Source organism: Festucalex cinctus, chromosome 12 (genome assembly GCF_051991245.1).
Source record: "Festucalex cinctus isolate MCC-2025b chromosome 12, RoL_Fcin_1.0, whole genome shotgun sequence".
Taxonomy (NCBI): Eukaryota; Metazoa; Chordata; class Actinopteri; order Syngnathiformes; family Syngnathidae; genus Festucalex; species Festucalex cinctus.
Genome location: NC_135422.1, coordinates 16,967,827 through 16,994,573, shown reverse-complemented (window position 1 = coordinate 16,994,573; position 26,747 = coordinate 16,967,827). Strand labels below are relative to the sequence as shown.

General features: G+C 38.7%; 1 protein-coding gene across 3 annotated transcripts; it reads right to left on the bottom strand.

Moving 5' to 3' along the window:
* Positions 1-10,530: 10,530 nt before the first annotated feature.
* Positions 10,531-20,070, bottom strand: nceh1a (neutral cholesterol ester hydrolase 1a). 3 transcript variants are annotated; one of them, XM_077539750.1, is made up of 6 exons: positions 19,755-20,070; positions 15,997-16,240; positions 14,726-14,795; positions 14,471-14,642; positions 12,998-13,316; positions 10,531-12,829 (listed from the first exon to the last, which is right to left on the bottom strand). In XM_077539750.1, exons 1-6 carry the CDS (start codon positions 19,893-19,895, stop codon positions 12,534-12,536), a joined length of 1,242 nt encoding a protein of 413 aa, XP_077395876.1. In that variant the 5' UTR covers positions 19,896-20,070; the 3' UTR covers positions 10,531-12,533. The 3 variants fall into 3 exon arrangements, with proteins under 3 accessions (XP_077395876.1, XP_077395877.1, XP_077395878.1); XM_077539751.1 differs by having other exon boundaries at positions 19,741-19,811; XM_077539752.1 differs by lacking the exon at positions 19,755-20,070 and adding an exon at positions 16,425-17,361.
* Positions 20,071-26,747: the final 6,677 nt, after the last annotated feature.

The following is a 26,747-nucleotide window of genomic DNA, read 5'->3' as shown; positions in this document are numbered from 1 at the left end:
ATGATTACAAGCCGGGACTACTTCAATGCCCTCCGGAAAAGTCAGGGAAAAAGCAAACAGTTGACACGTCCTGTGGAAATAACACCATACGTCCTTGTTGAGGACTGAGTCATGGATCAGGAAATAAAAACATTGTTAATCTGTTCAATCGAATGAAATACAATATACAATGCAGTGAGATTTTCATATATACTGTAGGGCTGCTCAATTATGGAACAAATAATCACAATCGCGATCATTCAAACGATTATTTTTTTGGTACAAAAAAAAATGTTTAAACATTTAAAAATATTAGGACCAATTAAAAAAGATATATAGACTATAATTATGTTTAGTTCCTTTTGGACCAAACAAAATGCATAATAAATTATATTTATTTTTGGCAAAAACTTGTTGTAGTGCAGCGTGTACAATGTGCAGTAGGACAATCACGTATTTTCTGGTACAAAACAAGAAAATTTTAAACATAAAAAAATATTAAAGGAGATACTTCACTTATTTAGCCCATTCGAGGAATAAAAAGTTAATATTTTGTCGATAATTAATTTGATACTTTCATTATTTTTTTTACGTACAATTAGTACCTTTAAAAACACATTTTGCAACTTGCTGTCGACTGAAAATGACATCACAAGGGCTCAGGTAACCAATCACAGCTCACCTGTTTTCTAGATTTGGTCATGTGACATTCACAAGCTTTGTACATGAAAATTTATGAAAATATCAATTTTATTATAGGCAAAATATTGTTTGACTGCCAAAAATGGCTAAATAAGTAAAGTATCCCTTTAATTTAAAACAAAGACAATTCTTTGAAACACTAATTATGCAAGTTCATTTTGGATGAAACAAAATTTACTAAATTAGTTATTTTAAAGGTGCACGATGCAAGATTAGACTTAAATTTGAGTGTTAAAATAACCATATTTTTCACCCGCACATGTTTCAAGAATTGTATCATGGACAGGAGGCACTACTGTGGCACAATGACTGTTGGCCCTATTTTTCTGTAAAAGGAAAAAATGTTGGAGCGTTCGGCCGGAAAGTTTAGCTTTTGCTCTGAGCATGACGTCATGCGCGTACGCGCTATTGTCTCTGTTAGCTCTCGTGATTGTTCACGCAACTTCACAGACAGGACAGCTAATTCAAGATGGACTTGAAGAAACCTGCACCCGATACGTCTCAATCCCTTGTGGAGACTCAACGGAAGACAAAGAGAAGTAAAAAAAAACTTTCAGACCAGCGTCACGGGAGGACACGGATAAATACAGGAGCAGCGTTTGTCAGGTGGAGAGAGCTAAAAGCTATTTTAGGGATGAAACGGGACCCACAGCTTACTGACTTTTTGCTAAAAAGGTAAGACTTCGTAACGAAAATACGATAGGATCTATTTATGATTAGCAGTGCAGAATAAAACTACCACGGTTGCTAACTATTGTCTCTGCACTTGGGCATATTCGCCTCCTCAATGTCATCGGATTCACGGAATGCACTATTTACGTTTGGAAGGTTGTAATTACGTCAGCTTTTGTCACTCCAAATGACTTTCACATACAACGTAACTTGAAGATTAATATGTTTCTTACCTCTGTAGACATTATTAAGCCTATGGAAAAAGACGTTGTGCTCCGTGTTTACGTTTGTTTGATTAACTTGGTTCCTGGGTGGAGTTTGCATGTTCTCCCCGTGCCCGCGTGGGTCTTCTCCGGGTACTCCGGTCTCCTCCCACATTCCAAAGACATGCATGGCAGGCAGGGCCGGCCCAGGCTACAGGCGAGCTAGGCGGTCGCCTAGGGCGCCATCTTGTGGAGGGGGCGCCAAATTGCAGAAAGGAAAAAAAATAAAATTTAAAAAACACAAACATAAAAAGCCCTCCCCCCCTCTCGTGTTTTCTAGCATAAAATGTTATATAGCAAATATATTTTATTGAGTTCCTTTTTTTTTTATTACTTCTATTTCAAATAAATGACTGTGAGTTCACGACCTGCTGTCCTGGCGCCCTGAACCTGACCCGCTGCTGCCGCTTACAATGAATGAAAGGTAGGGGGAGGGGTCGTATATCATCTCGGAGTGTAGTGGCAGCACTTTAGAAAGATAGATAGATGGTTGGCACTAGGGGTGTTAAAAAAAAAAATCGATTCGGCGATATATCGCGATACTACATCGCGCGATTCTCGAATCGATTCAATAAAAAAAAAATCGTATTTTTTTTATTTTTATTTTATTTTTTTTTAAGAGCTCAGAATTGTTCATTCGGTAGTCTTACCGATTCTACGTCTTATCATCATTGCCTTTTTTTTGTGTGTGTGCGTGTGAATCGATTTTTAAACTTCCATTTTTAATGGAAATATATTCAACAAAACGTCTGACTTCGGGTTAGGATTCACACCTTGAGCATGGAAGAATGTTATATGAACGGAACATTAAGCCTTAATATTTTATTTTAATGCTGTTCAAACCTGAAACAGATTACAACCTCTATAAGACTGAAATTTCAGATAAATAAATAATACATTTTCATATAAATCTTACACTCTACAAGCTTACTGATTAGTATTTTCTAAATTTGAATGAAAAAAAATCGCAACAATCGGCTTATAAATTCGTATCGGGATTAATCGGTATCGAATCGTGACCTGTGAATCGTGATACGAATCGAATCGTCAGGTACTAGGCAATTCACACCCCTAGTTGGCACACTTGTATTGTTTATACATTGACATCGACAACAATGAAAAGGTCCAAGCCTTCAAGTGCTGCATTAAGAAAGCGGCGAAAGGAGGAGGAGGAAAAACGGGCCCAGGGTAGAGGTATGTATGTCAGTCAATCATCATTGTTTATAAAATAAACACGAAAATAGCGTTAGCTTCTTAGCTTGCTTGTAACTTGTTTACTGCACCATTACATCCATGCTAGTAGCTACTTTGCACACAAGAGTGGGGCAACGCTTGCTGAGTTTAAACTAAAACAGCCAGTAAGTCCAGATACCTGCAAATGGATTTGCACAAGTCATTGTTTCACATAACCACATTAATTTATTAATTTATTGAAAATAAGAATTATGTGCTGGTTTAATGTAAACATCGATATAGTAAATGCATTTTTTTTTAAACTAGATGCACTGAGAAAATATTTGCAGCCACAACAAGCACATGCAGAAGCTGTGGTAAACAATCCTTCAGTGTCATCTTCACCAAAGGCTACTGAATGTAAGTGCATGGATGGTGCATTTAATACAAACAGCCATAATTTCTGACATTGTATTCTATCATAATGCAAATGGATTTGTTTTCCCTGCTTTAACACCAAAATAATTTGAAGTGATGTATTTTGTTTAATGTACAGCTGAAGCAACAGCCAGTCAAGCACAAATCAGCAGTACTTTGAGTGACACAAAGCTCGATCTTCTCGATCCAAGTGACTATTTCATAGGGGTGGGACAAAAAACCGATTCGACCGAACCATCGGTCGTCAAGGGGAGCTAAACGGCCGTATCGGTAGCAGACTTGTCAACCGATACAAAATCCGCCGGGAATCCTTAGATACATTGCTTGTAAAGCTGTGGACCGGATATCGCGTTGCTGTGAATCGGTTGCGTGTGAGGCTTTATGGTTTTCATAACAATAGCAAGCGTTCTGCACCGTGCTCTACTTGTTTTGTTTACATTTCAGTAGCAGCACTATTCAAGTTACTTCAGTGTTTACAGAGAGCTAGCAAAGTAGCGCTCAGAGACGCTTCATTCCCCGGATGTTGTAAACATAATGCAAAGACGTTACGCACCTTGGGGAGGAGCCTACCGTCAACGCCGTGCTCGCGACACGGCGCGCGCGCGCACAACGAGTGACAACATGCAACAGTGGAGACAGTTAGCAGAAGCCTGTGCCGTACATCTCGGTATTTCCCATGGCTATCGAGTCCTCTCGGTGCACTTGAATGTCCCGGGCCGGCGTTGGTACTGCGCGCGAGCCAAAAAGAATAACTCCCGTGACGATCCAATGCATGAATTCAAACGACACAGGTATGTCCCACAGCCAACACACCAGCTATGCTAAAAGCACACTGCAAGTATCTCATTTCTCAGTTTGTGGCTCCCTGTCAATGTACACAACTAGCATGAGCAATAGATAGGAGAACTGAGACGTGCCCGTGATTACGTCATCAAACCCAAAATGAACGGCAGCCCAAAAAAACAAAACATAAACAGTAGTGATTCCGTGGTCATCATCTTGTCTCAGATTAAAAAAAACAAAAAGATGTCATACATTAACCAAAAATGAATATGATGGCAAAAGAAAAACAAATATTGTTAAAAACAAAAATTGTTGATAAAAAGGGAAGGGCACTTTTGGAAATATTTTTGGCTATATTAAGTGGTTAAAATGTGTTTGATAGATTTATTGTTCCATAAGGTGGCTTCATATTTCTTTTGGCTGGACGGTAGGTTTATTTCATGTCTTAAATTTATGTTTCTGAAATACTTCACAATGTGCACATATTCTGTTTAATTGTGTTGGTGTCTTTTTAAAGGTTAAATATTTATATTTCAAATTGAATTATCAGCCTTTTTTCCTGATCCTTATTTTGAATTAAAAATAAATAAATAAAATAAAAAACAATTATAACTGTCAATAACGACTAATAAATATTTAACCTGATACATTTTTCAGTCATATCGCCCAGCCCTTTGTTGCGGTCCATTTAAATAATTGATTCAATATATAAAAATATAGAAGACATTTTTGTTTTGTTTTTTAAACACATTTGTAGATACTGTAAAAATTTGTGGTGTTTTAAGATTAATGTTTACAAGCAACAAATGTCACTATAAGTTTTGAATATTGAAATGAATCGTATCGAATCGAAAATCGTATCGTTCCCAAACTTAATCGAACCGTATCGAACCGTTCTGTTCTGAAAGATAATCGTTTTTCAATCGAATCGCAACCTGTGTATCAAGATACATATCGAATCGGCCTCATGTCAGAGATTCCCACCCCTAGGTCGTGCACGTACGAGTGCGCGCAGCGTGTACGAGCGTGCGGTTTGTTTTCGGCCACAGGTGGCAGTAGAAATTTGAAATTTTAAATCTTCCATATACTGTAGCTGCTTTAATGGGTCTTATAAAAAAAAAAAAAAAGTAATACTAGTTTCTAAGTTTTTTAAATTTATACATTTGCACCTTTTTTAAATGTTCAAAGGGGCATGAAGCAGGATTCAGAGTTTTCGCACATTTGCGACCCCTCTGGTGAAACGTGGAATGGACCCCAGCGACTTGCACACGGCCAGGAGCGTGCGCGACTTTTCGGGCACGAGCAAACCTCCAAGTTAATCATCCATCCATCCATCCATTTTCTTGACCGCTTATTCCTCACAAGGGTCGCGGGGGCTGCTGGCGCCTATCTCAGCTGGCTCTGGGCAGTAGGCGGGGGACACCCTGGACTGGTTGCCAGCCAATCGCAGGGCACACAGAGACGAACAACCATCTATGCTCACAAGCACACCTTGGGACAATTCCGAGCGCCCAATTAACCTGCCATCAGGGCCTGCCCTACATGATTTGGTACCCTAGGCGAAAATGTACATGGTAGCCCCCCCCCAATCCCATAAAAAAAAACACACACAAAAAAAATATATAGATATATTATATTTAATAGCACACCACACAATAAATACCAAATTCCACAAACAAATAAAAATAAGAAAAATAACAGAAGTACAATGCAATGCAACTTTTTATTGCAATTTTTGCAAAATGACTATTTAAAACCTCAAAATGTTTTCACTATGTACATTAATAATTGTGTAAGATACAAAAAATAGTAAATGTATCAATATACAAACTTTGATATATCGTAAAACTTTGGCAATAAGGTGATTCACAGATAATGTGAATAGTGTGCAAAAAAACTTCACGAAATAACTTAGGAACATAACGGCAAATAGTTAAAATAGTGCACGCCGGGACCTCCTTGCAGCAAAGGCATCAATTGGTGCGTCAAAGAATAGCTGCCTGGATACTTCTTGATTGATGCTGATAAGTGCCAGTCTAGTTAGCCGTTCTTGTGACATGGTAGACCTTAAATAGTTTTTTATTAGTTTAAGCTTGGAAAAGCATCTCTCAGCTGATGCTACAGTCACTGATATGGTAGCGGCCACTCTGAGTGCTACCCACATGTTGGGATAGATTTCTCTAAGTTTTTTCTCCTCTAGAAAAACTAAAAGTTCCATGCTTGACATATTGGATTTTGGCCAGGTAAGAAATGACTGCATCTCTGCTAAGAGTTTTTTTTTATTTTATTTTTATTTATTTATGAGAGTACATATTGCACAAATAAGTAGACCCCGAGAAAAAGGCTAATTGTTAATTCCAGGCCTAGCAGACATGTTGCTACCCATAACAGTCATGGAGCTCATAGAAAATACTAGATGTCGTCGTTTTTGTTGTGGGTTGCTTTTTTTTTCTTCTTTTTTTTGCATTAGTTAATTTGATTAAATTGAAGATTTTGTAATCTATGCATCCTATTACAACCTTACTTTCATGTTGTACCATATCCAATTAAACTATGTTTTCAGAGGTAAGAAGTTTTACAAATCTGGCCACTTCACGGAATGAGACTCTCGATCCCCACTAAACAATTGATGTCGACGGGACGTGCAGATCATATTGCTTTAGTCGGTCGAAGTCCAGTCCTGTGCTGTACTCCAAAACGATGTGCAAATTACGTCAATTAATTGGACCTCATTCCGATGTTAATATGCAGTTACATATTGTAGTCACCCCGCTCGACGGACGTCAACCTGGTTCTAGTCATTATTAGAGTATGTCGCCCCCAGGCAAGCGTCATTGTGCATTAGCCGAAAGGTGGGCTGTCAGTTATGGAAATTGACGATTGTGAAAAACATATAGACCCATTCACTACTTAGTGTGATACGGCCGTGAATGTTATCGCCATTCAGTAGTACCGTTCACATTCCGTTAGCATAATGTAGCTACAATAGGCTGTTTTCACGGAGGAAAATAAGGCGACATTTAGCCTGATTGAAACGCCGCGGAATGGAACGTCTGTTCTTCATAAAGTCATTCTGTTCTAGGGGTGTTAAAAAAAAATCGATTCGGCGATATATCGCGATACTACATCGCGCGATTCTCGAATCGATTCAATAATCGGCAGAATCGATTTTTTTTTTTTTTTTTTTTTTTTTTTTTTTTTTTTTTTTTAGGATTCACACCTTGAGCATGGAAGAATGTTATATGAACGGCACATTAAGCCTTAATATTTTTATTTTAATGCTGTTCAAACATGAAACAGATTACAACCTCTATAAGACTGAAATTTCAGATAAATAATACATTTTCATATAAATCTTACACTCTACAAGCTTACTGATTAGTATTTTCTAAATATGAATGAAAAAAAATCGCAACAATCGACTTATAAATTCGTATCGGGATTAATCGGTATCGAATCGTGACCATTCGTATCGGGATTAATCGGTATCGAATCGAATCGTGACCTGTGAATCGTGATACGAATCGAATCGTCAGGTACTAGGCAATTCACACCCCTATTCTGTTCTATTCCATTCAACTTTGCCGCCCCTTTCACGCTAAATGTTGCCGTCCACCTCACTTTCACCCAAATAGTTACGACAGAGAAGTGATCGATCTTGAGGTTACTGCTATTTGAAAACAACACATTTTCTTCTAAATGTCAAGATACTCGCTTCTTACCTTTTGGAGTAGAAAGAAAGCCAGCTGTGAATCACTTTTCTAATCCAAGTCCGATCTCAACGCTCTCCACCGCTGAAATGTCAAACCAATGTTCACTCTCGGTCTTGCCCGACGTCGGTCACTATCAAGTTTAGATTTTTTTTTTTTCGTGGCACTTGACATTGTTTTCATTTTTTTTTTTTTTTGAGCAGCCTTCCGTGGAGTAACAGCGGGTGTCTGGGGCAGCGAAAATCTGTACTAGTTCCGTCTTCGCGCGACAGGAAACAACTGACGATGACGCGCATGACGTCACATCCCGCAGACAGAGGGCGGGAAATTCGAAGGATTCGGACCGGACGCTTCCGAAATAATATTGGCCAGAGGCTTGTAGGAGTACCCATTGCGAATAGCTAAGATGTCCATCCATCCATCCATTTTCTTGACCGCTTATTCCTCACAAGGGTCGCGGGGGCTGCTGGCGCCTATCTCAGCTGGCTCTGGGCAGTAGGCAGGGGACACCCTGGACTGGTTGCCAACCAATCGCAGGGCACACAGAGACGAACAACCATCCACACTCACACGCACACCTAGGGGCAATTTGGAGTGCCCAATTAACCTGCCATGCATGTCTTTGGAATGTGGGAGGAGACCGGAGTACCCGGAGAAGACCCACGCGGGCACGGGGAGAACATGCAAACTCCACCCAGGAAGGTCCGAGCCTGGACTCGAACCGGAGACCTCAGAACTGGGAAGCGGACGTGCTAACCACTCGACTACCGTGCCGCCCTCTTGACCGCTTATTCCTCACAAGGGTCGCGGGGGCTGCTGGCGCCTATCTCAGCTGGCTCTGGGCAGTAGGCGGGGGACACCCTGGACCGGTTGCCAACCAATCGCAGGGCACACAGAGACGAACAACCTTCCACACTTAGCTAAGATGTTGATCTACTAATTAGAATATGTTTCAGTCATAAATGGTCAAATAAAAAGGCTATTGTTAAGATATTTTTTGGGGAAATCCTACATAGAGTAGCTTTAAATTAGAGAATGGTCAGAATTTCTAACAATTAATAGAATGTTGAGGTAACGTAATTGTTACCCAAAATGTGAGCGTCTGATGTCCCAGCTTGATTAAAGCACCTGAAGGCAACGTTCCTGGAGCTGCTTGTGTGTCAAGTTCAGTGAAGGCAACACATAATCATCATCATCATAATCATCATCCTCATAAAAAGAGGACTTCCTCTTATTGTTTCAGTGATCTACGACTTCTTGTCCAATGACCCTCGCCATTGTTTGGGCGAGTCATGAAGACGGTGATTGTAATAGTCGACATGAAAAGTGTACACACCCCGGTTCAAATGAGACCATGAAACCATTACCACTTTTTACAGTTCAGCTGTTCTAAGTATCCAAGTTGTTTATTTCTACAGTTTTCGTTTGTCCCCATTTGTACACGTAATCTGTCCTATTAATGGTAAATTAAGTCTAATTGATCTATCGTGCCATTATCTTTCTCTTACTGTAATATCAAGGAAACTTGGCATTTGAACAGGGGTGTGTACACTTTTTTTTATTTATTTATTTTTTATTTCCACTTATTTCCACTGTACGGGAAAACAGAGCCGGACATAATAAGTCAACGTTATCGAGTGAGTCACTTTCCAAGGTCTGTCGGGGAGGGAAGGAGGTGATAGGCCGGGAACGTTTTCCCGCCTCGGGGAGGGAAGTCGACACCCTGAGAGAGCCCCCTTCACACATCGTGGGGGCGAGTCAGGACGTGTGTTGAAACGTTGAAAACATCACAAAAGAATTACCGCCTTAAAACAAGAAGATAAACGGGAAAGATACGCGCGGCACCTGTGGGATGAGCAAGTCGGGTCAGTCGGCAGTTTTGCAATTGACTGCAGCCAAGTGCATAAAAAAAGGTCATGACAATTTTGTTGCATTCATGTATTCTTTTTTTTTCCCCTCTCAAACTTAAAATTTGGGAAAGGTTATTTGTGAAATTGTCCATCAATTTCAGTATGTAGAGTATATATTTGGCATAATCATGTCATTGGTTTTTGGACATTGAAGGAGAGTTTGTTCAATTGAAAGCATTTGTCAATTCGATGCAAGTTCAAATGGGCTCTCATGGGCCAAAAAAAAAAAGAGACGAGTTTCATCCGCAAACAAGACTTTGTGAAATACTTTTTGAAGAGTAAACAAAGTCAAATGTTAGCAGAAAGAGAAATGGTCCCAGTATGGACCCCTGTGGGACCCCATGTTTAATCATTCTATTTCTATTCTATTCTTTTCAGAGCGTTTTTATTCCTAAAATGAATGTGGTGTTTTTTAGAGCATTTTTCAAAAATCACATTTTACATCTTGTTGCACTTTGATTATTTTTTTTTATACAAAATTAAAATAAGTCATGTAAATCAGAAAATTTATTGTAAGTGCAAGTTTTTCATTAACATTTACATAATTATACATTATTTTAATTGCTAGCACATTTACAAAAAGTCATCTTTATAAATAATATATATATATATATATATATATATATTTCAAAAACTGACTAAGCTGTTACAAAGCGCTTACAGAACACTTTATATAAACATGCAAACTATATTGAATAAATAATAAAATAAGATTGACTAAATAGTAACTGACTAAATGATAAATACACAAAATAATTGTCTCAGATGTGACAAATATCGTCAGTTTAGATTGTTAATGTGTTCCTACTATCATTAATACTGTTATTGTGATTGATTTGTGACCAGCTAAAAAGGAAATCAAACTGAAGCTTTTTTTTTTTTTTTATTGACAAAATTGTAATCAAAAGCCAAACATGTCAAATACAACACACACAAAAAAATCATCACACAAACAGTAAAGAGAAAGGGAAAAAGAAAAAAACAATAACAAAATAAAAGATGCCAGGGGTCTTAAATTAAGAAATATTAAAAATACCAAAATGAGAACACAAAATCAAAGACAGCCTTCTTATTTTTGGAAGTAGAAATGGACTGAAAATATACATCAATCTCTTTCATAAACAGAAAAAAAATAGGTTTCGATTTTGCACATTTACATTTATGAATATAAAACTTAGCAAGATAAATTAACAGATTAATCAAATAATATTCTTTTTCAAATGAACTGTCATAGTTGAAAAACCCAAAAAAACATTCGGCAAAGAAAGCACAAAATGACAATAGATATTGTCCAAAATAAATTTCCAAATGTCTTGCCAAAGCTTGCGAGCATAAGTACATTTCCAGAATAGGTGCACAAGAGTCTCTGATTGGGTGTCACAGAAGGAGCAGTTCAGATCCATATCATAACCAAATTTAACAAAAAATGATTTCACAGGATAACAACGATGAATCTTTTTGAAAGACACCTCCTTCACTTTGTTGACCAAGAAGAATTTCTGAGGCAGGGTCCAAATATTTTTCAAATATAAATTCATTACACGAGAGTTCCAGTACGATATTACAGGTGACACAGACACAATATCAGATTGGAAAAGAGCACGGACTTTGCAATTGTTTCTATGCCTAGAAGGATTAAAACATAATCTACCAATTGATGATTCAGTAATATCAGCGATTGGAGTGTCAGTTGCAACACCAGTGTGACCCCTATACAGCATCAAAACACCAGAAGGAATAGCATCAAAAATGACAGCAAATTGTTGAGGCGTCACAGGCATCCCAAGAAATTCCTCATAAGTAAATAACACTCCCTTGCTGTTGAATAATTGACTCACTCAGATAATATTATGCTCAAACCAGGTCTTAAAAAAATTGACTTGTTCTTGTAACAAATGTCTTGGTTATTCCAAATAGTGTAGCGGTGTGGTGAAAAGTTATGCTTGTAAATGAGTGACCAAGCAAGCAATGCCTGCTTATGGAAGTTCGATAAGTGGATGAGGATCCTTTCAATTTTATAATTACATGACAACAGAAATCTTAATCCACCAATTTTGGAAAAAACATAGTTTGAAATACAGTTCCAAATTGAATCAGGATTATTCAGAAAAGACCTAATCCAGTTGATTTTAAATGTATTGTTTAAAGAGCCAAAATTTAAGAAGTTCAGTCTCCCCTTCTCATACGTATTTATAACCACAGATTTTTTAATGTAATGCGTTTTATTCTTCCACAAGAAATTGAAAAGCATCTGGTCTATATCTTTAATAGTCTTATTATCTACATACAATGAAAGAGCAGCACAAGTAAGTCTGGAAATACCTTCTGCTTTGCTTAATAGGGTTCTACCTCTTAAAGACAAGTCTCTAAGAAGCCACATATTAAATCTTTTTGGTGTTTTTTCAATAACTGTAAAATTCAGGGGACTTCTTTTTTCCTCATCTTTAATGATAGATATTCCCAAATATGTAACTGTGTCTTTGACAGGAATGTTCAAAATTGAGCCAACAACAGAGTCTTTCACTGCCATAAGCTCACATTTATTTACATTCAGGTATAGTCCAGAAGAAACCAAACTGAAGCTAACTTCGCTAGCGCTGCTGTACTGACGTCACCGGCAAGCTCGAAGGCGCTTCAATCTATTTATTTTTGTTTTCTCACTCTTAAAGTATCATGCTTTTATATTTTTAGGTTTATTTAGGTTTTTACAATTTTGGTCCATAAATGTTATTTTGAACAATTGTAAACTGACAATTTCCGGACAATCCTGTAGCGTGACGTCGTCTACAGGCGACCCGATACAATCTGGCAGCCCGATCACATCTCGACACCGGTTGTCGGTTCCTCCCCTTATTCCCTGACGGAATAAGACCTGATTCTTATTTCGTATTGGTGTGACGTCCCTACAGGTTGTCGTGTAGCCACCGGACGTAGGCGGCGAAGGCCCTCAGCCCGACGTCAAACGTGAAGGGCCACATGGTGAGGCTGAAGCATCCGTGGAAGCCGTCGCGGTAGTGCTCGAGCGTGACCGCCACGCCGGCGTCGCCCAAGCGGCGCGCGTACATCAGCCCGTCGTCTCGCAGCACGTCGTACTCGCACGTCATCACGTAGGCGCGGGGGCACTTGGCCAGGACCTCGGGTCCGGCCAGGAGGGGCGCCGCGCGCACGTCCAGCAGACCCGGAATCTCATCCAGGATTCCTGCTCGGTTCACATGGTAAAATTTCAGACGTTTACTTTCAAATGTCAAAAATAAATAGCGTCCACTGTGTAGCCATATGTTTGTATTATGCTGCCCCCTGTGGCCAAGGCAAATACAATAACTGCGTATTTATATTTAAAATGTATATACTATATATGTTTCCATACCTTCCATTCTATGGTGCCCCTCGCCATGTACGGGAAAGTAGTCCTTGCGGAACTCCGGATCAAGGAGGGCGGTCCAGTCCAGGCGAGCCCTCAGCTCCGGAGCAGCGCTGGAGCTGTGTCGGTTGGCGAGGAGGTGGGGCTTAAGGGAGAGGTCGCCGCCCAGGTACTGGAGCCAAAACTTTACCGTGACCGGACGGTTGAGGATGGCCATGTCCCGGTTCTGCTGATAGGACGGCGTGTTGAAGTCCAGAGCTTGAAGGATCGGGTAGATCAAAGCCTGCACGCTGAACTTGACGCTCATGTTGTCATCCATGGCAATCTGCGAGGAAAAAGATGGGTCCATCAAATTTGAGATATACATATATTAGGAAAAAATATATCATTTTATAAAAATATATATATATATTTACAAAATACCCAAATCTTGTATTTTATTTTCATTTTATGTACAAAATGCTCTATTGTTGTTAAAAAAAAAAAAAACTCATTAAAATCTAAGTTAAAAAAAGAAAAAAACAAAATCAGATTTCGACTACATTCTAAATAATTTAATATATTATGATTTTATTAATTCAAAGATGATTTTCAACAAAATAAAAAAGAAAAATGTAAATATTTCCAACATTTTTCAAATGTTTTTTTTTTTTTTTTTTAAATTTCCAAAATCACATCTCTATTAAATGTTATGTAATGTTGTAATATTACATAATTAAAACAATCACATTTGTCTTAATCTTAAAATGCTTTTAACAAATTAAAAAAAGAAAACATTTAATACTTTAAAAAATTAAGTTATTTCTTTACCGAAATTTAAAAAATATCTGTCAAATAGTAATATGATTTAAACAACAAAAAAAACCTAAACATTTTTTTATTTTTTTATTTTTAAATAATCAATTAAGAGGATTTGAAGAAATAACAAAAATATAATTCAATTCCCTGAATCAAATAAAAAAATAAAAAAATAAATGAAAAGAAAATACATTGAGATTTCAGCAAAATTTATAACAAACAAAAATGTAAATAATTTTAATGTTTTACATTTACAAAATGTCTTAAATTATATTTCATCATTGTAAGAGCATTTCAAGAAATTGCAAAAATATTTTTTTTCTCCTGAATTAAAAGAAAAAAAAATAAAACATGAGGATTTCAACAAATGTCCAAAAGTCAAATGGTAATATAGTTTTTTTTGTTGTTTTTTTTTCAAATTCTCTCCGTTAATGTTAAATAGAACTTAATGGGAAAAGTGTTCTATATTCTTTAAATTAAAAAAAAATCTCATAGTCAAATATTAAGATTTTTTAAAACAATTAAACAACTACGTTTTGAAATAATAATGTATACAACTCCCACCCGCTATGCATGATGCGAAACTGTAACGTCAACTAAATATCCTCCTGATTTTGTGAAATTCAGCTACCGTTTTGAATTTCAAGCCTCGGCGGAGATCTTCCTCATCAGTCCGCCTACCTGCTGAGCGAGCGCCGCCGCCAGGTTGCCCCCAGCGCTGTCCCCCGACACGGCCACACGCTGCGGGTCCACGCTGTACTCGGCCAGCACCTCCGGGGACAGGAAGTGCTTGGCGGCCGTGAGGCAGTCCATGTACGGCGTCGGGAAGCAGCACTCGGGATACAGACGGTAACTTGGTGGGGGGAAGAAGATGTGAATGCAGGTTAAAAAAAAAAAATGTTGGAGAAAAGGCGTTGAAAGAAGTTGAAGACTTACTCGACAGAAACCACAACCATGTGGAGCTCTTTGGAAATTTTGCGGCTGCCTTGATCGTACGCGCCGTCCTCTGAGAACAACAACGGACATTTTGTTCGTGAATGCAAAATCAAGATTGCCATTAAATATTAGGATGAAAAAAAATTCTTTATTTTTATGATTTTTAAATATTATTTGAACATTTAAAAAAAGTATTTAACAAAATTAAATTTCATATTTTTTATTCATTATTTGTCTAAAATGATCACTTTCAAATGTTTAACAAAATAACAAAAAAATTATAAAATTTAGATGTTTTTCTTACATTTAGATTTCTGTCAAATATTAGTATTTCAACATAAAAAAAAGAAAAAAAACATTTAAAGTGTTTTTCAAAAATATTATCTTTTAATTATTAAGGATATTTTATTGTATTTATTTATTTATTTTAATGCAATTTCTTTCTCACCTTGGTCAAATTTTATGGTGAATTCAACTACATTATTGAAAGAGAAAAAATATTTTGGAGAAAATGTCTGATATTATATTGTCAGATATTATATTTGTCAGAATACCAAGACAATAAAAAATGAAATTACATTTACAGTTGAATGTCTTGCTTAAAAAAATTCCTACATAAAAAAAATTAAATTCCCATTCCATCTGTGTTTAATATGAACATTCAAGAATTTAAAAAATGCAATTCCATTCCCAAAAATGACAAAAAGTGAAATTAAGAGAATTTTAACAATATTTTAAAAAGAAAAGAAACATACAAATAATTTTTTACAAAATTATAAATTTGACGCAATACATATTTAAACGTGTTCATTAAATAAAATCAATAAAATATTAGGATTTCAAAATGTAAATTTAAAAATAAAAAAAATCCAAATCTATATCACCGTCAAATATTAAGAGGATGTTATAAAGTACATTTTAATGTATTTCCATAGACAACATTTTCTCAAATGTAAAAATAGTTTCTGTCTAAAATTAAGATGATTTCAACAAAATGTTTCCCCCTACATTTCCAAAACCTATCGCCACCAATTATCAACATTTCAAAATAAAAAAAATAAAAAAAAATAAATACATGAATACTAAAAAAAAAATAAGCTCTCACCAAACAAATGACAAAATTAATGAAATTTCCCACCTAAATTAAAAAAATATATATCTACCTCTAATATACTGTACACTGTGTATAGAAGGTTTCAATAACAACAAAGATATCAAATATGAATAAAAACAGGACACACGCACACACAGAAAGTAAGAGAGCAACTAACTGGCACTGCCGTAGGCCCAGCCTCCTCCATGGATATAGAGCAGACCTCTCCTCAGGCGGCTGTCGCCTGCCATCGGGGGCTGGCAAACGCGCACGGGGACACCGCCGAAAGTCGCGTCGCTGACCGTCAAGTAGCCGGCGCCAGGCTCGGCCGTCAACTTCTTCAGGGTGCCTTCCAGACCCTTGGAATACCCTCGCGTGGCCTTGACGTGGTGGCCCAAGCCCAACCACTCCATCACGTGCGCCTAAGAGGCAGGGGAAATAATTACAAAAAAAAAACAAAAAAAACAACTTATCTTACCGGAAATTGTATGCGTAACAGCGTAATCTTGCCAGTAAGTGTGTGCATTTTAGCTATTTTCTCTTTTGCATCATTTTTAGTGTGTATATGCATAACAGCGAGTCTTTCATATCACTCGGTGAGTTTACCGCTCATCATCTCGCCAGCAAGTGCATTTCTGGACAAAGTTTGGCCATCTACCCTTCCGCTTCGCTCGGTTGGCGAGCTCTCGTCCAGTCACCAGCAAGTTTGTAGCAGCGGTCTTGATCTCGTCGCCAAGTGTCTCCTCTTTCATGTCTTATCATTTTGCTGGCAAGTGTGAAATTCCTACCAAATGTTCGGCTAGCTCCACTTTTGCCTCGTTTGGGCACTCCTCTCACCAGCAAGTGTATGCTACGGGCTGGATATTACCAACAAGAGTGCGTGTTCCAGCCAAAGTTCTGCCATCTTGTATTTTGACGCCCGGTGACAAACATCTTTATCATCTCGCCAGCAAGTGTGTGCACAATTGCCGGTGACTGTGCACATTATGGCAAGTTTATTTTGCCTTATTGTAACTACTTTGCACATGTGTACTGTCCACCATGCTTCATTTTGTTGCCATTTCTGCGGGAAGTTCAACACTTTGGTTGGGTATCAAAACAAAAACTCTTCTAGTCTTTCACCTCCAAAGCGTGTGGCGTAATGAGGAGCAAAGGTGAACATGCAGACTTTGTGCACAAGGACAGGACAGTGACGCAAACCTGACTGGCTTTCTCACTGTTAGTCAGCTTAAATGTCGCTTTCTTCACTTTATTGCACAAGAGATGGCTTTTGCGGTTGGTGTTGAAAACCTAACAAACTCATTAGTTTCTTCATTTCTTTTTTTTCTCAGATTGGGCATGTGCGCTCACTGTTTATCTAGCATACCCCATACCCGAGGACAATGGCGGAGCCAGAGGGGGGGCCGGGGTGGCACGTGCCCCTGCTGAAATGTGATTGGACCCAGCAGACGCCAAATGATTGACATATCACGGCACCGGCGCAGTGACGTCGCACGCCTTGCCGATGCAGCCTGCCAGCATTTTTTTCAAGCAGACGCCTACTAATTGTTATGCCACCCTGAACAGTGGCTGGCGCTACTTACGACAAAGCATTATAATCCACCTCACTAGGAGTCTGGAGAAGGAGAATCATCTGTTTTAAGGAGCAGTCTCCTGAGTACCGAGAATGCATGTTGGCGTTTGGCTATATCATGTTTGTTTGCCTGTGAGACGTGAGTGACTGTTTAAAATAACTTTTATGTTCAGATTATGGGTGTCAAAATTGTCACGTTATTATCTCGTTAACTTAAAGTGCCTTTAACGGCACTATTTTTTTTTAACGCTCGATTAACGACCGCTCCTTATTTGGAAAGCCTCTACTCAGGGAATTCTAGTCACCACGCAGTAGAAACGTCCACGTCAAAACTACCCAATAGAAAAGCACTGGAGCTAAAATACAGTGTTTAAGGGGCAGAATACAGGTGGAGGAGCCATTTGGACTGTGTCTCACCACTACCACCCGTGCCTTGCTTTGAAAGAACGCACTCGGTTAGCCGTTGCGTTCGCACCGAGCACCAAGAGGCGTCCATGGGCACTCTGAAACCCCTGTGAGAGTAAAGAGCCGAATGGACGCCGTCTTGACAGTTGGAGTGAACACAAGCCTATTTATCTTTAAATGTGAGGCGTATTTTATCCAGCATCTCCACAAAATATCTCATCAGGGTGAAAGTGAAACTACCGATGTGTTCGCTGTAACAGTAGAGCGCCTCAGCTGCGTCTCGCATCCGAGAACTTAACAAAATAAAAGCGTCCGACGTCATTAAAAGGAGTCACTATAACACAATTTAGCAGTAATAAATTAAATGATACTGCCTAATGTGTGGGGATTGGCGTCAAGTTGTATTTTACAATTTTAAAATGTGCAGAAACTCGCAAGTTACTTATTGTTTAAAATTACAGAGCTATTAATATGAAAAGAACACATCGGTCGTTTCTGGTTCCTATGCAGTAAAAATTCGTCATTTTACAATGCACATCCTATTTCACTTAACAAAATAAAAGCCTAGCGCGAATGCATATATTTGTGGGGATTGTGTTGTATTTTACAGTTTTAAAAATGTGCATAATTTCACAAATTATTTCATGTTAAAAATTAGGCAGCTCCTAATATGAAAAGAGAAATGCATTGAGCTTTCACTATTGTCTTACAAATGCAATTATACCATGTTGGAGTGATAGAAAAATGACCAAAACAAATCAGTCACGCTTTGGTTTGGTTTTACAGTACAGCACATATTTTATTTTTATTTTTTTTAAAACTTTTTTTTCTTGAATTGTGATGAAATTACTCTATCAATGACTAAAAAAAAAAAAAAACATATTGAAATTGTACATTTTATTGTAAATGTAGGTATAAATTGAGATATAAAATGTGCAATTAATGTGTGATTAATAGTCAGTTAATTATTGAAGTAATGCGATTAATTATGATTACAAATTTTAATCCACTGACACCTCTAGTTCAGATAGATTGTTTTGGACGGACATCAATAAGCAACGTAGTTTTGTGCAAGCTAAAAATAAGTATGTTGTTGTTGTTATGCAATACAATAGCACCCTCCAATGGTTGAAAGTTCAAACAGACACTAACTGACGTTTGCATTTACAGGTAGAAGTGGAGGATTTATTAACATTATTATTAATTAATCACATTAATAAATTATGTGGTTGTAAATGAAGTAGTAGTTGGAATAATAAATTTATTTTTCATAGGGTGTGTGGAAAATGAAACGACAAGGAGAGTTTGGCACTTAGACAGGATCTTTAGTCATACTGTAATACAAATTTGCATTATGTTCATATTATAATGTTATGTTGATAAAAGTACTGTAATTGCATGAATACAGTATCTGCGTGTGCGTGCAAGTTCATTCAAGTTAAACAGTGCTGAATTATTATTTTTGTACATTTTATACATTCTTAATAAACGGCACATTATGTGCAAAAATCTCCCCTGTGCTTAATATGTACTTAAATTGAACTTCGATAGAGACTCCGATTGAAATAAATTTTCATGAAAACAAATTTGGCATCATCTTTGGATGTAGTATCCTTGCCCCCCCCCCCCCCCCCCCCTGGCCCCCGTATTTCTAAAAGTCTGGCTCCGCCACTGCCCGAGGACCCCCCCCCGCCCCCCCCCCCCCCCCCCCCCCTCAACACTCGCTACTAAAACAACAAAGGATTTCATCCCGGACAAAAACAATTTGGAAAGCCTTAGACTGGCAAAAACTATTTCCAGACTTAAGCCCTATAACAGAATGTTTTCACTTTCGTACATTAGCATATTCAAAGTACTTTTAGTACCAGAAATACAAATAAAAAAGAAAACAACTACAGTACTTTATAGCTACTTCCCCCCCGCCCCATATATAACCTCACTTACCCCCCTTCACTCACCAGTCGTATCACAGTTTTGATGATGTCGTCCAGGAGCAAAAGTTTCCACTGCTGCCGAATAGCGGCAGGCAGCGGTGTGTACAAGCAGTAGCGCAAAGCCACGGCCAGGGAGGCGGCGATGACCGCCGACAGCAGCCACATGTCGGGTCAGCCTGGCAATGTTGCACCGGACGGTGCTGCTGGTGTGGAAGTGAAGCAAGACCAGGACCAGGTAAACTGAGCAAAGGGCAAGGAAGGCTGGCGACAGTAAGAGAGGAGTGGCCAAACCAGTTTCAAACATTTCCACGGTTGACTTGATAATTACCACAAAATATTCATCTGGGGGAAAAAAAATATCAAAATAATAATAAAAAGTAATAATAACCGCGTACAGGAAACAATAGTACTTATGCATGTAGTTGTTGTGAAATCCACATCGTGTTTCTGTGGATGTTAGGCTTATTTGACAAGCTTCATTGTACTTTTTCCGTTGCTATTCCTTCATAACTTTTATTTGAAAAGAAACGAGGCGAAGAAACATCCGGTTGTGTGACTTTTGAAAGTGAGTTGTACTACACTCTAGTTGCCACAAGAGGGCGGAATACAGTTGATAGATAGATAATAGATGGCTGTAAACACTTATCGAAGGAAAAATAGGAGCAACTTCGGGATAGCACTGCAATTGTTTTTTTTCTTTACATAAATTTGAATTTGATGTATGCAGAAACAGTTTTAACAATTGTTTTTTTTTAAATTGTTTTTATTACCATTTTAAAAAGGTTATATTCAGATTTTTACACTTGTTCACTGAAAATTTTAAAGTTCAGTTTTTGTCTATTTATTTTTTGATTATTGTTGTTTATTGAACTTATTTAATTTTTAAAATGTATTTTAATTGTAGAAACTTATTTTTCTGTTTTTGTTTGTTTTCATTGTAATTTTTAAAACAATTTCATTTACACTACATATATTTTTTTACATTTTAACTGCAATTTAACATTTTTATTTTATGTATGTGTTACATTTTTTAAATTTGTTTTATTAGAATTTTGTAAACTCACTTAGAATTGTGTATTTTGATTGTATTTTGTGTTAAAACAGCTTTTCAAATGTACTGTTTTTTAAATTATATGTATTTTTTTTCCTTAGAAAATACATTAAAAAGTAAATTAGTTTTGTTTTTTGTTTTATACTAACGTTGACTTACCAAATTATTACTTTTTATTCGTCTATTGTAATTGATTTATTTGATTTTTTTTAATGCAAGTTTGGAAACATTAGTTCATTAGGTACACCTAATCAGTAACTATTATCAGATAATATCATTTACTAAGACTATAATAACAATCAGTGTGCAATGTTTATTACTGTGGTTGCAGTTTACAGAGTTGTGCAGCATCCCCCGAGTGCCGTTTCTAATATTTTGACTATCTTACATAGCCTACTGTTATGATTATGCCATTTTTTAGGGGGGTCAACAACGTGTAATGCTTGGCCTAACAGTCTGTTCCATAAAATGCTTATTTTTTATTTTTTTATTTTTTTTTTAACAACAATGCCAGCTATAATCAGGGGCAATAAAGCGGGTGCCACTCCTCCGCTCCCTTCCCACGAGTTCACTCCAGTTCTGCGTCCCTGGTGGATTCCCTCGTGAGAACATAAACAAGCGGTGACGAGGACCCGACCCCTGCCACGGACGGATTTTCCAAAACAAGCTCCAGCGAGACCGCTCGGCCGACCGTGTCAGATTAACCTTTCGGGGCTCCTGGAGGAGGTGCGCTCCAAAAAGTTAGATACCGAAGGAAGGCTGTAATAAAGTCGGCTAAAAAAGGAATCCAAAGTGAGGGGTGGTTGGACTTCTTCGGCTTTTGGCCGCGTGGCGATGTCAAACAAACTCCACTCTGGATGTGAAGTGTATTTAAGCGACCTCTCTTTGGCCTACGTAATCCGCACCAAGACTTAAACTCCAGTCATGACCTGTCTTTCAAAACATCCCACATACTCACTGCTTTTAAGCTTGGACTCCTTCTTGTTTGTATTTCTATCAGTTTCTCATAGGAAAAGAAAGTCATGCAGAAGGTAAAACTGTTATGTGCTGGGGTTGGATCCCAAAGCGCAGACACAAATAAGATTTAACACTTTATTCACATCGAGGGGCGTGGAATAAACTTGACTAGACGAGAAACAATGAGAGTGGCACAGAGGAACAGAGGTAATAATCCGACAAAAACACAAATTTTTCAGGCAGCTTATATAGACAGTGAATTGATCTAGATTGGTTGTGGCTAGACATGTGGGTAACAGGACTGACATGGAATTATCTGATTGCCTGTTGACTAGATAAAGAGATTAAAGATTCTTGACATCACATAGCTCCTGACATCACATAGCTCAAAACCAGTTGAAACTAGATGCCGATTACAACAGCTCAAAACAGACACTTGACCTCACGGTCATGACCCAAACTTTACCCTGGCGTGACCCAGTCATGAGTCAAGACCCAAACATTACCCCTGCACGACCCTAGTCATGACAAAATCTGTCACTGCTTTATTAATTGTTTTAAAGTGACAGGATTCCGAATTGGGGCTCATTTGGGCCAATTCCCTAACAGGACTGTATCAATTTTTTCGTCCACTGGATAAAAAAATTAGCCCGATAATTAGATCAGGCTTGTTTTTAAGTGACTTATTTGGTCACATTAAAAAAAAAGAGAAAAGAAAAAGTCATACAAGTGAATCCCAGCATGACGTGCAATATTTGTGTGGCTATTTTTGAAACCCTAAACAAGAAGTCCGGGCTGATCCCAAGATCCTTTTCCCAATGCTGGAGCAGGATGCCAAAAATCTGTCCGACTAAGAGAGTCAGCGGAATGCTAAGCGCGTAAACTTGAATGCGATATATGCGTGCGAGTGTGTGTGCCTGCTGAGCAAAAAAAAAAAAAAAAAGGCGTCTCCCAGTAGTCTGTGGTATTGGGGGCAGGGCCTCTCTGGTGCCGTTGACTGGAATTACACTTAATGGTCATTTAACGCGACTAAATGCAGGAGGCACCGCACTCTGGTTTTCCATTTCATGCTGACCGGCCTTGTTCTTCAGAAGCCCCCTTCAACCTCTCACCCCATTTTTTTTTGCACCCAGAAATGAGGATGGTTTAATCTATCTGGGGGTTAATAGAGGCCCCAAGCAAGTTGTCACATTCCCCCTAGATTTTAATTTACTTAATTGCAGATATGGGATATAAAATATTTACGATTCTGTATCACATAAGGATGAAACGATAAGCTCGATATCGTGATATTGCGATAGTAAAACACAATGTCATCGTCATCACGTTCACGATATTTAAATGCGACACATCTGTTCAAAAAGTCAGGTTGATTTACATTTGACCAGTTCTAGCACCCGCTGGTGGCTAGTTTTTTGTCCACATCCAGCCAAGTCTGTCCACTTTCTGCCAAGTCTGTCCACATCCTGCCAAGTCTGTCCACTTTCTGCAAAATCTGTCCATGTCCTGCCAAGTCTGTCCTGCCAAGTCTTTCCACGTTCTGCCAAGTCTGTCCTGCCAAGTCTATCCACGTCTGTCCACGTCCTACCAAGTCTGTCCTGCCAAATCTGTCCACGTCCTGCCAAGTCTGTCCACGTCTGTCCACATCCTGCCAAGTCTGTCCATGTCTGTCCACGTCCTGCCAAGTCTGTCATGCAAAGTCCGTCCACATCCTGCCAAGTCTGTCATGCAAAGTCTGTCCACGTCATGCCAAGTCTGTCATGCAAAGTCTGTCCACGTCATCCCCAGTCTGTCCACGTCATGTCCAGTCTGTCCACGTTCAGTCCAGTCATGGCAACCAGTCTGCTCATGTTCCGTCCCGTCCTGTCAGTCACCATCTTTGTTATAAATAAAGTTCCTCACATTGCCCTTCCTGTCTGTCTCCCTGCCTTGTTTCTCCGCCTTTGGGTCCATCTCCCCTCATCCACTTGCTCCAGAAATCAGGACAACCTCTTAAAGTAGGCAGTATAAATCTGGCCTCACCGATCCACTGTATTGCATTTTGAACCCAAATTCTCACCTCTCAATGCTGCGAAAAAGCCATCTGTCTGGGACGGGAGGGTTTCAGAGGTCAGCAGTCGCACGCGGCCCGATGAGGACAGCCGCATGCCGCAGCCGTTGACCTTTAACCTGGCGATGCACAGAGATGAGAGGTGCCTGTGAAAGTCATCGCAAGGCAAGAGCTGGACGTCAAAGAGAAGACGCAAAGCATAACCTCACACTTTTTTTTTTTTTGCCTTTTGGCTTTGCCAAATCGGATCCTGATGTTGGGGCGACCCCGCCTTCGCTCGGCGAGGCTGTTAAGCTGGACGTGGCCTCCCCCCGTTTGGCCTCAGCTGCTGCGCAGGCACCACGATAAGAGGCAGCTGTTGCGGCAACACTACTGCAAGATGACGTGTGGCGGGTTTACCTCCAGGTTGCACTCGCAGCGTTTATCAGCACTTAAGATGGTGGTTTGGGGTTTTGTTGAGGAAATTTGTAGCGGGCGCGGGGGGGTCGATTTTTGGGCTGTCAAGGGGGGAAGCCAAGGAAAGAGGTTGTAATGTACACTCAAAGACATCTGCACATATAAACATATGCAGTTGAGACCAACACACATGACTGATACGTTGCGTGTACGTTCGTGCATAGTTGTGCTCTGCGCTATATGCAAAGTCGTATTTGTGGTATGCGAGGCTGTCATTGGGCGTCCTCAAGGCGGGCTCATGTGTGCTTTGTGCAGGCCGAGAGGTGCTGAGTGACGCTCTCTGCTGAATGTTGTCGCCGTGTGTGTGTCAGTACCTTCCTTCTTCCATCCTCCTCATCCCTAAAGCGCTTCTCTGCCAGCTTCCACTCTTGCCAAATGACCTAAAAAAAAAAAAAATCACAGACAAGGTGTTGTTCATCAGCTTGTGTCCTTTTGTCGACCTTTTGCAGCGATAATAGCACTCCGGCTTCTTAACACATTTTTTTTTTTTTGCTAATAGATTTTTCTAAAAGCTGTTAACTAATTGACTGCCGGCCATTTGAGCACTTTTGAGTGATCTTTCAAGACCCACCAAAATACTGTTTTGTGACAAAATGAGCACCAAAAGAAAGAGTAGACTATTTTTTTTCTTCACCTGAGCTTTTTTAGCCTTTTCTTTTCTTTTGTAATCAGGCTTGGTTTTCATCTTCCAACTTGTTGACATTTCTCTCCTCTCATAAATAATCGTAATAACAAGTTGAGATCCAACTCCTGCTTTTATCTTATACTCAAAAACTGTGGCAATCTCCAATCCAAATCTGCAACGCTGCCATCTGCAGGGAATCTGTTAGTCATTACAGTGGGCGAGACTGCCTTCCTGTTGAAAAACATACTTGACAAACATATTTGTCAGTAGCAGTAAACCGAATAATTAAAATCCACGGCAGTGAATAAGTTAAATGTTAGCAGATGCGAGTCCAAATTAACTTGCTAAGTAAAAGCGAACATAGCATCTTATAAACAGAGAATAAAAAACTAATGTAAAACAATTAAGTTCTTAACATTAACGAGACTGGAGCCAATGTGACAGTAAATGTTCATATTAGTCCAAATGAGCTCAATCGCACAATATACCAGCAATAGCAATAAAATGTTTTTAGTTTACAAAACAAAAGAATCTAAACTCAAATAAGAGTAAAGCATACCTTAAAAAAAAGTAAGGTAAAAGCCTTTTGCTAAGTAAACATGCTAGTCTAAAGTACAATACTAAAACAATACTAGCATCGCAACACCATTTCATACAAAACTTCTGATATAAAACGTTTTTCTGGATTACTAAAATAATAAAAAAACAAACAAAAAAAAACCATACAGGATTCTTCCTTTTGTCATGTCTGGGGCCACACCAGGGTTAAGTTTGAGTTCATGACCGTGAGGTCACGTGTCTGTTATGTACTGATGTAACAAGTGTCTGTTTTGAACTGATGTAACCATCATCTGGTTTCAACTGGAAAGACGCTATGTGATGTTATGTGAAGCCAGGACCTATGTGAAGTCAATCTTTAATCCTTTAGGTGATGTCTGGACCTATGTGATGTCGATCTTTAGTCCTTTACTTAGCCACAACCAATCAGATCGATTCACTGTCTGTAGTACCAGTCTGAGAATTGTGTGTGTTTGCCGGATTATTGCTTTCTGTCCCTCTGTGCAACTCGTCTAGTCAAGTTTGTTCTACGCCTCTCGATGTGAATAAATAGTTAAAAACCTAACTTGTGCCTGCGCTTTGGGATGCAACCTTCAGCACATGACACCTTTCTGGTTTACTATTAGCCAAAATACCAAAAATTAGTTAAACTGACCATTTGCTAAATATGCTAAAATATCGCTAAGAAATTTGCTAACACAGTACAAGCATTTTATCTTATTTATTCAGTGCTAAAAAAAACATGTTTTATATCCATTAGATTTAATAGTAACAAAACAGGAGGTTTAACAGACATTTGACACACTGAAATGTTTATCATTTGCCAAATATAAATTATTCCTGATTATCTTGCTAACACAGTAGCCTACTGCAAAATGATCTGATTAATTCAATGCCAAATTACTAATCGAAAACATTAAAGTATTCTGGAGTTCACAACGGCCACAATTATAGGTTAACCAGGCCGCTGAAATGTTCATCATTTGCTAAATAAAAACAAAGCTAGCACAGCGTCTGCTGCCTCAAATATGTGTGAATATTTCACATTTAGCTTTACAAGCAATTGACTCCTTCGATTTAAAAGCGGAGTGGCTGACTGACTGTTGACGTCAAGCCATGCGGTCGACCCGGCCTGAGGTTTGCGCCACAAAAAAAGCCCGAGAAATGATCTTAGTCGCTGACATGCCGCTCTATCACGCATTGAAAATATATATCGGCTACGGTAGATATAAGGAGAGTTTGTTGAGCTGTGGAAACCACAAACATAAGGCCCTTCATTTCTGAGATGGTTATCATAAAGGACCGCTCATTGCTGTGTCG

Bases quoted from the DNA above. Each gene is read 5' to 3' on its own strand.
- nceh1a (XM_077539750.1), bottom strand. From the start codon at position 19,895: ATGTGGCTGCTGTCGGCGGTCATCGCCGCCTCCCTGGCCGTGGCTTTG. The intron at 14,796-15,996 runs GTTAGTTGCTCT...TGTTGTTCTCAG, and splicing joins CTGGGCCTACGGCAGTGCCA to AGGACGGCGCGTACGATCAA. The intron at 12,830-12,997 runs GTATGGAAACAT...TGAACCGAGCAG, and splicing joins GGGGCACCATAGAATGGAAG to GAATCCTGGATGAGATTCCG.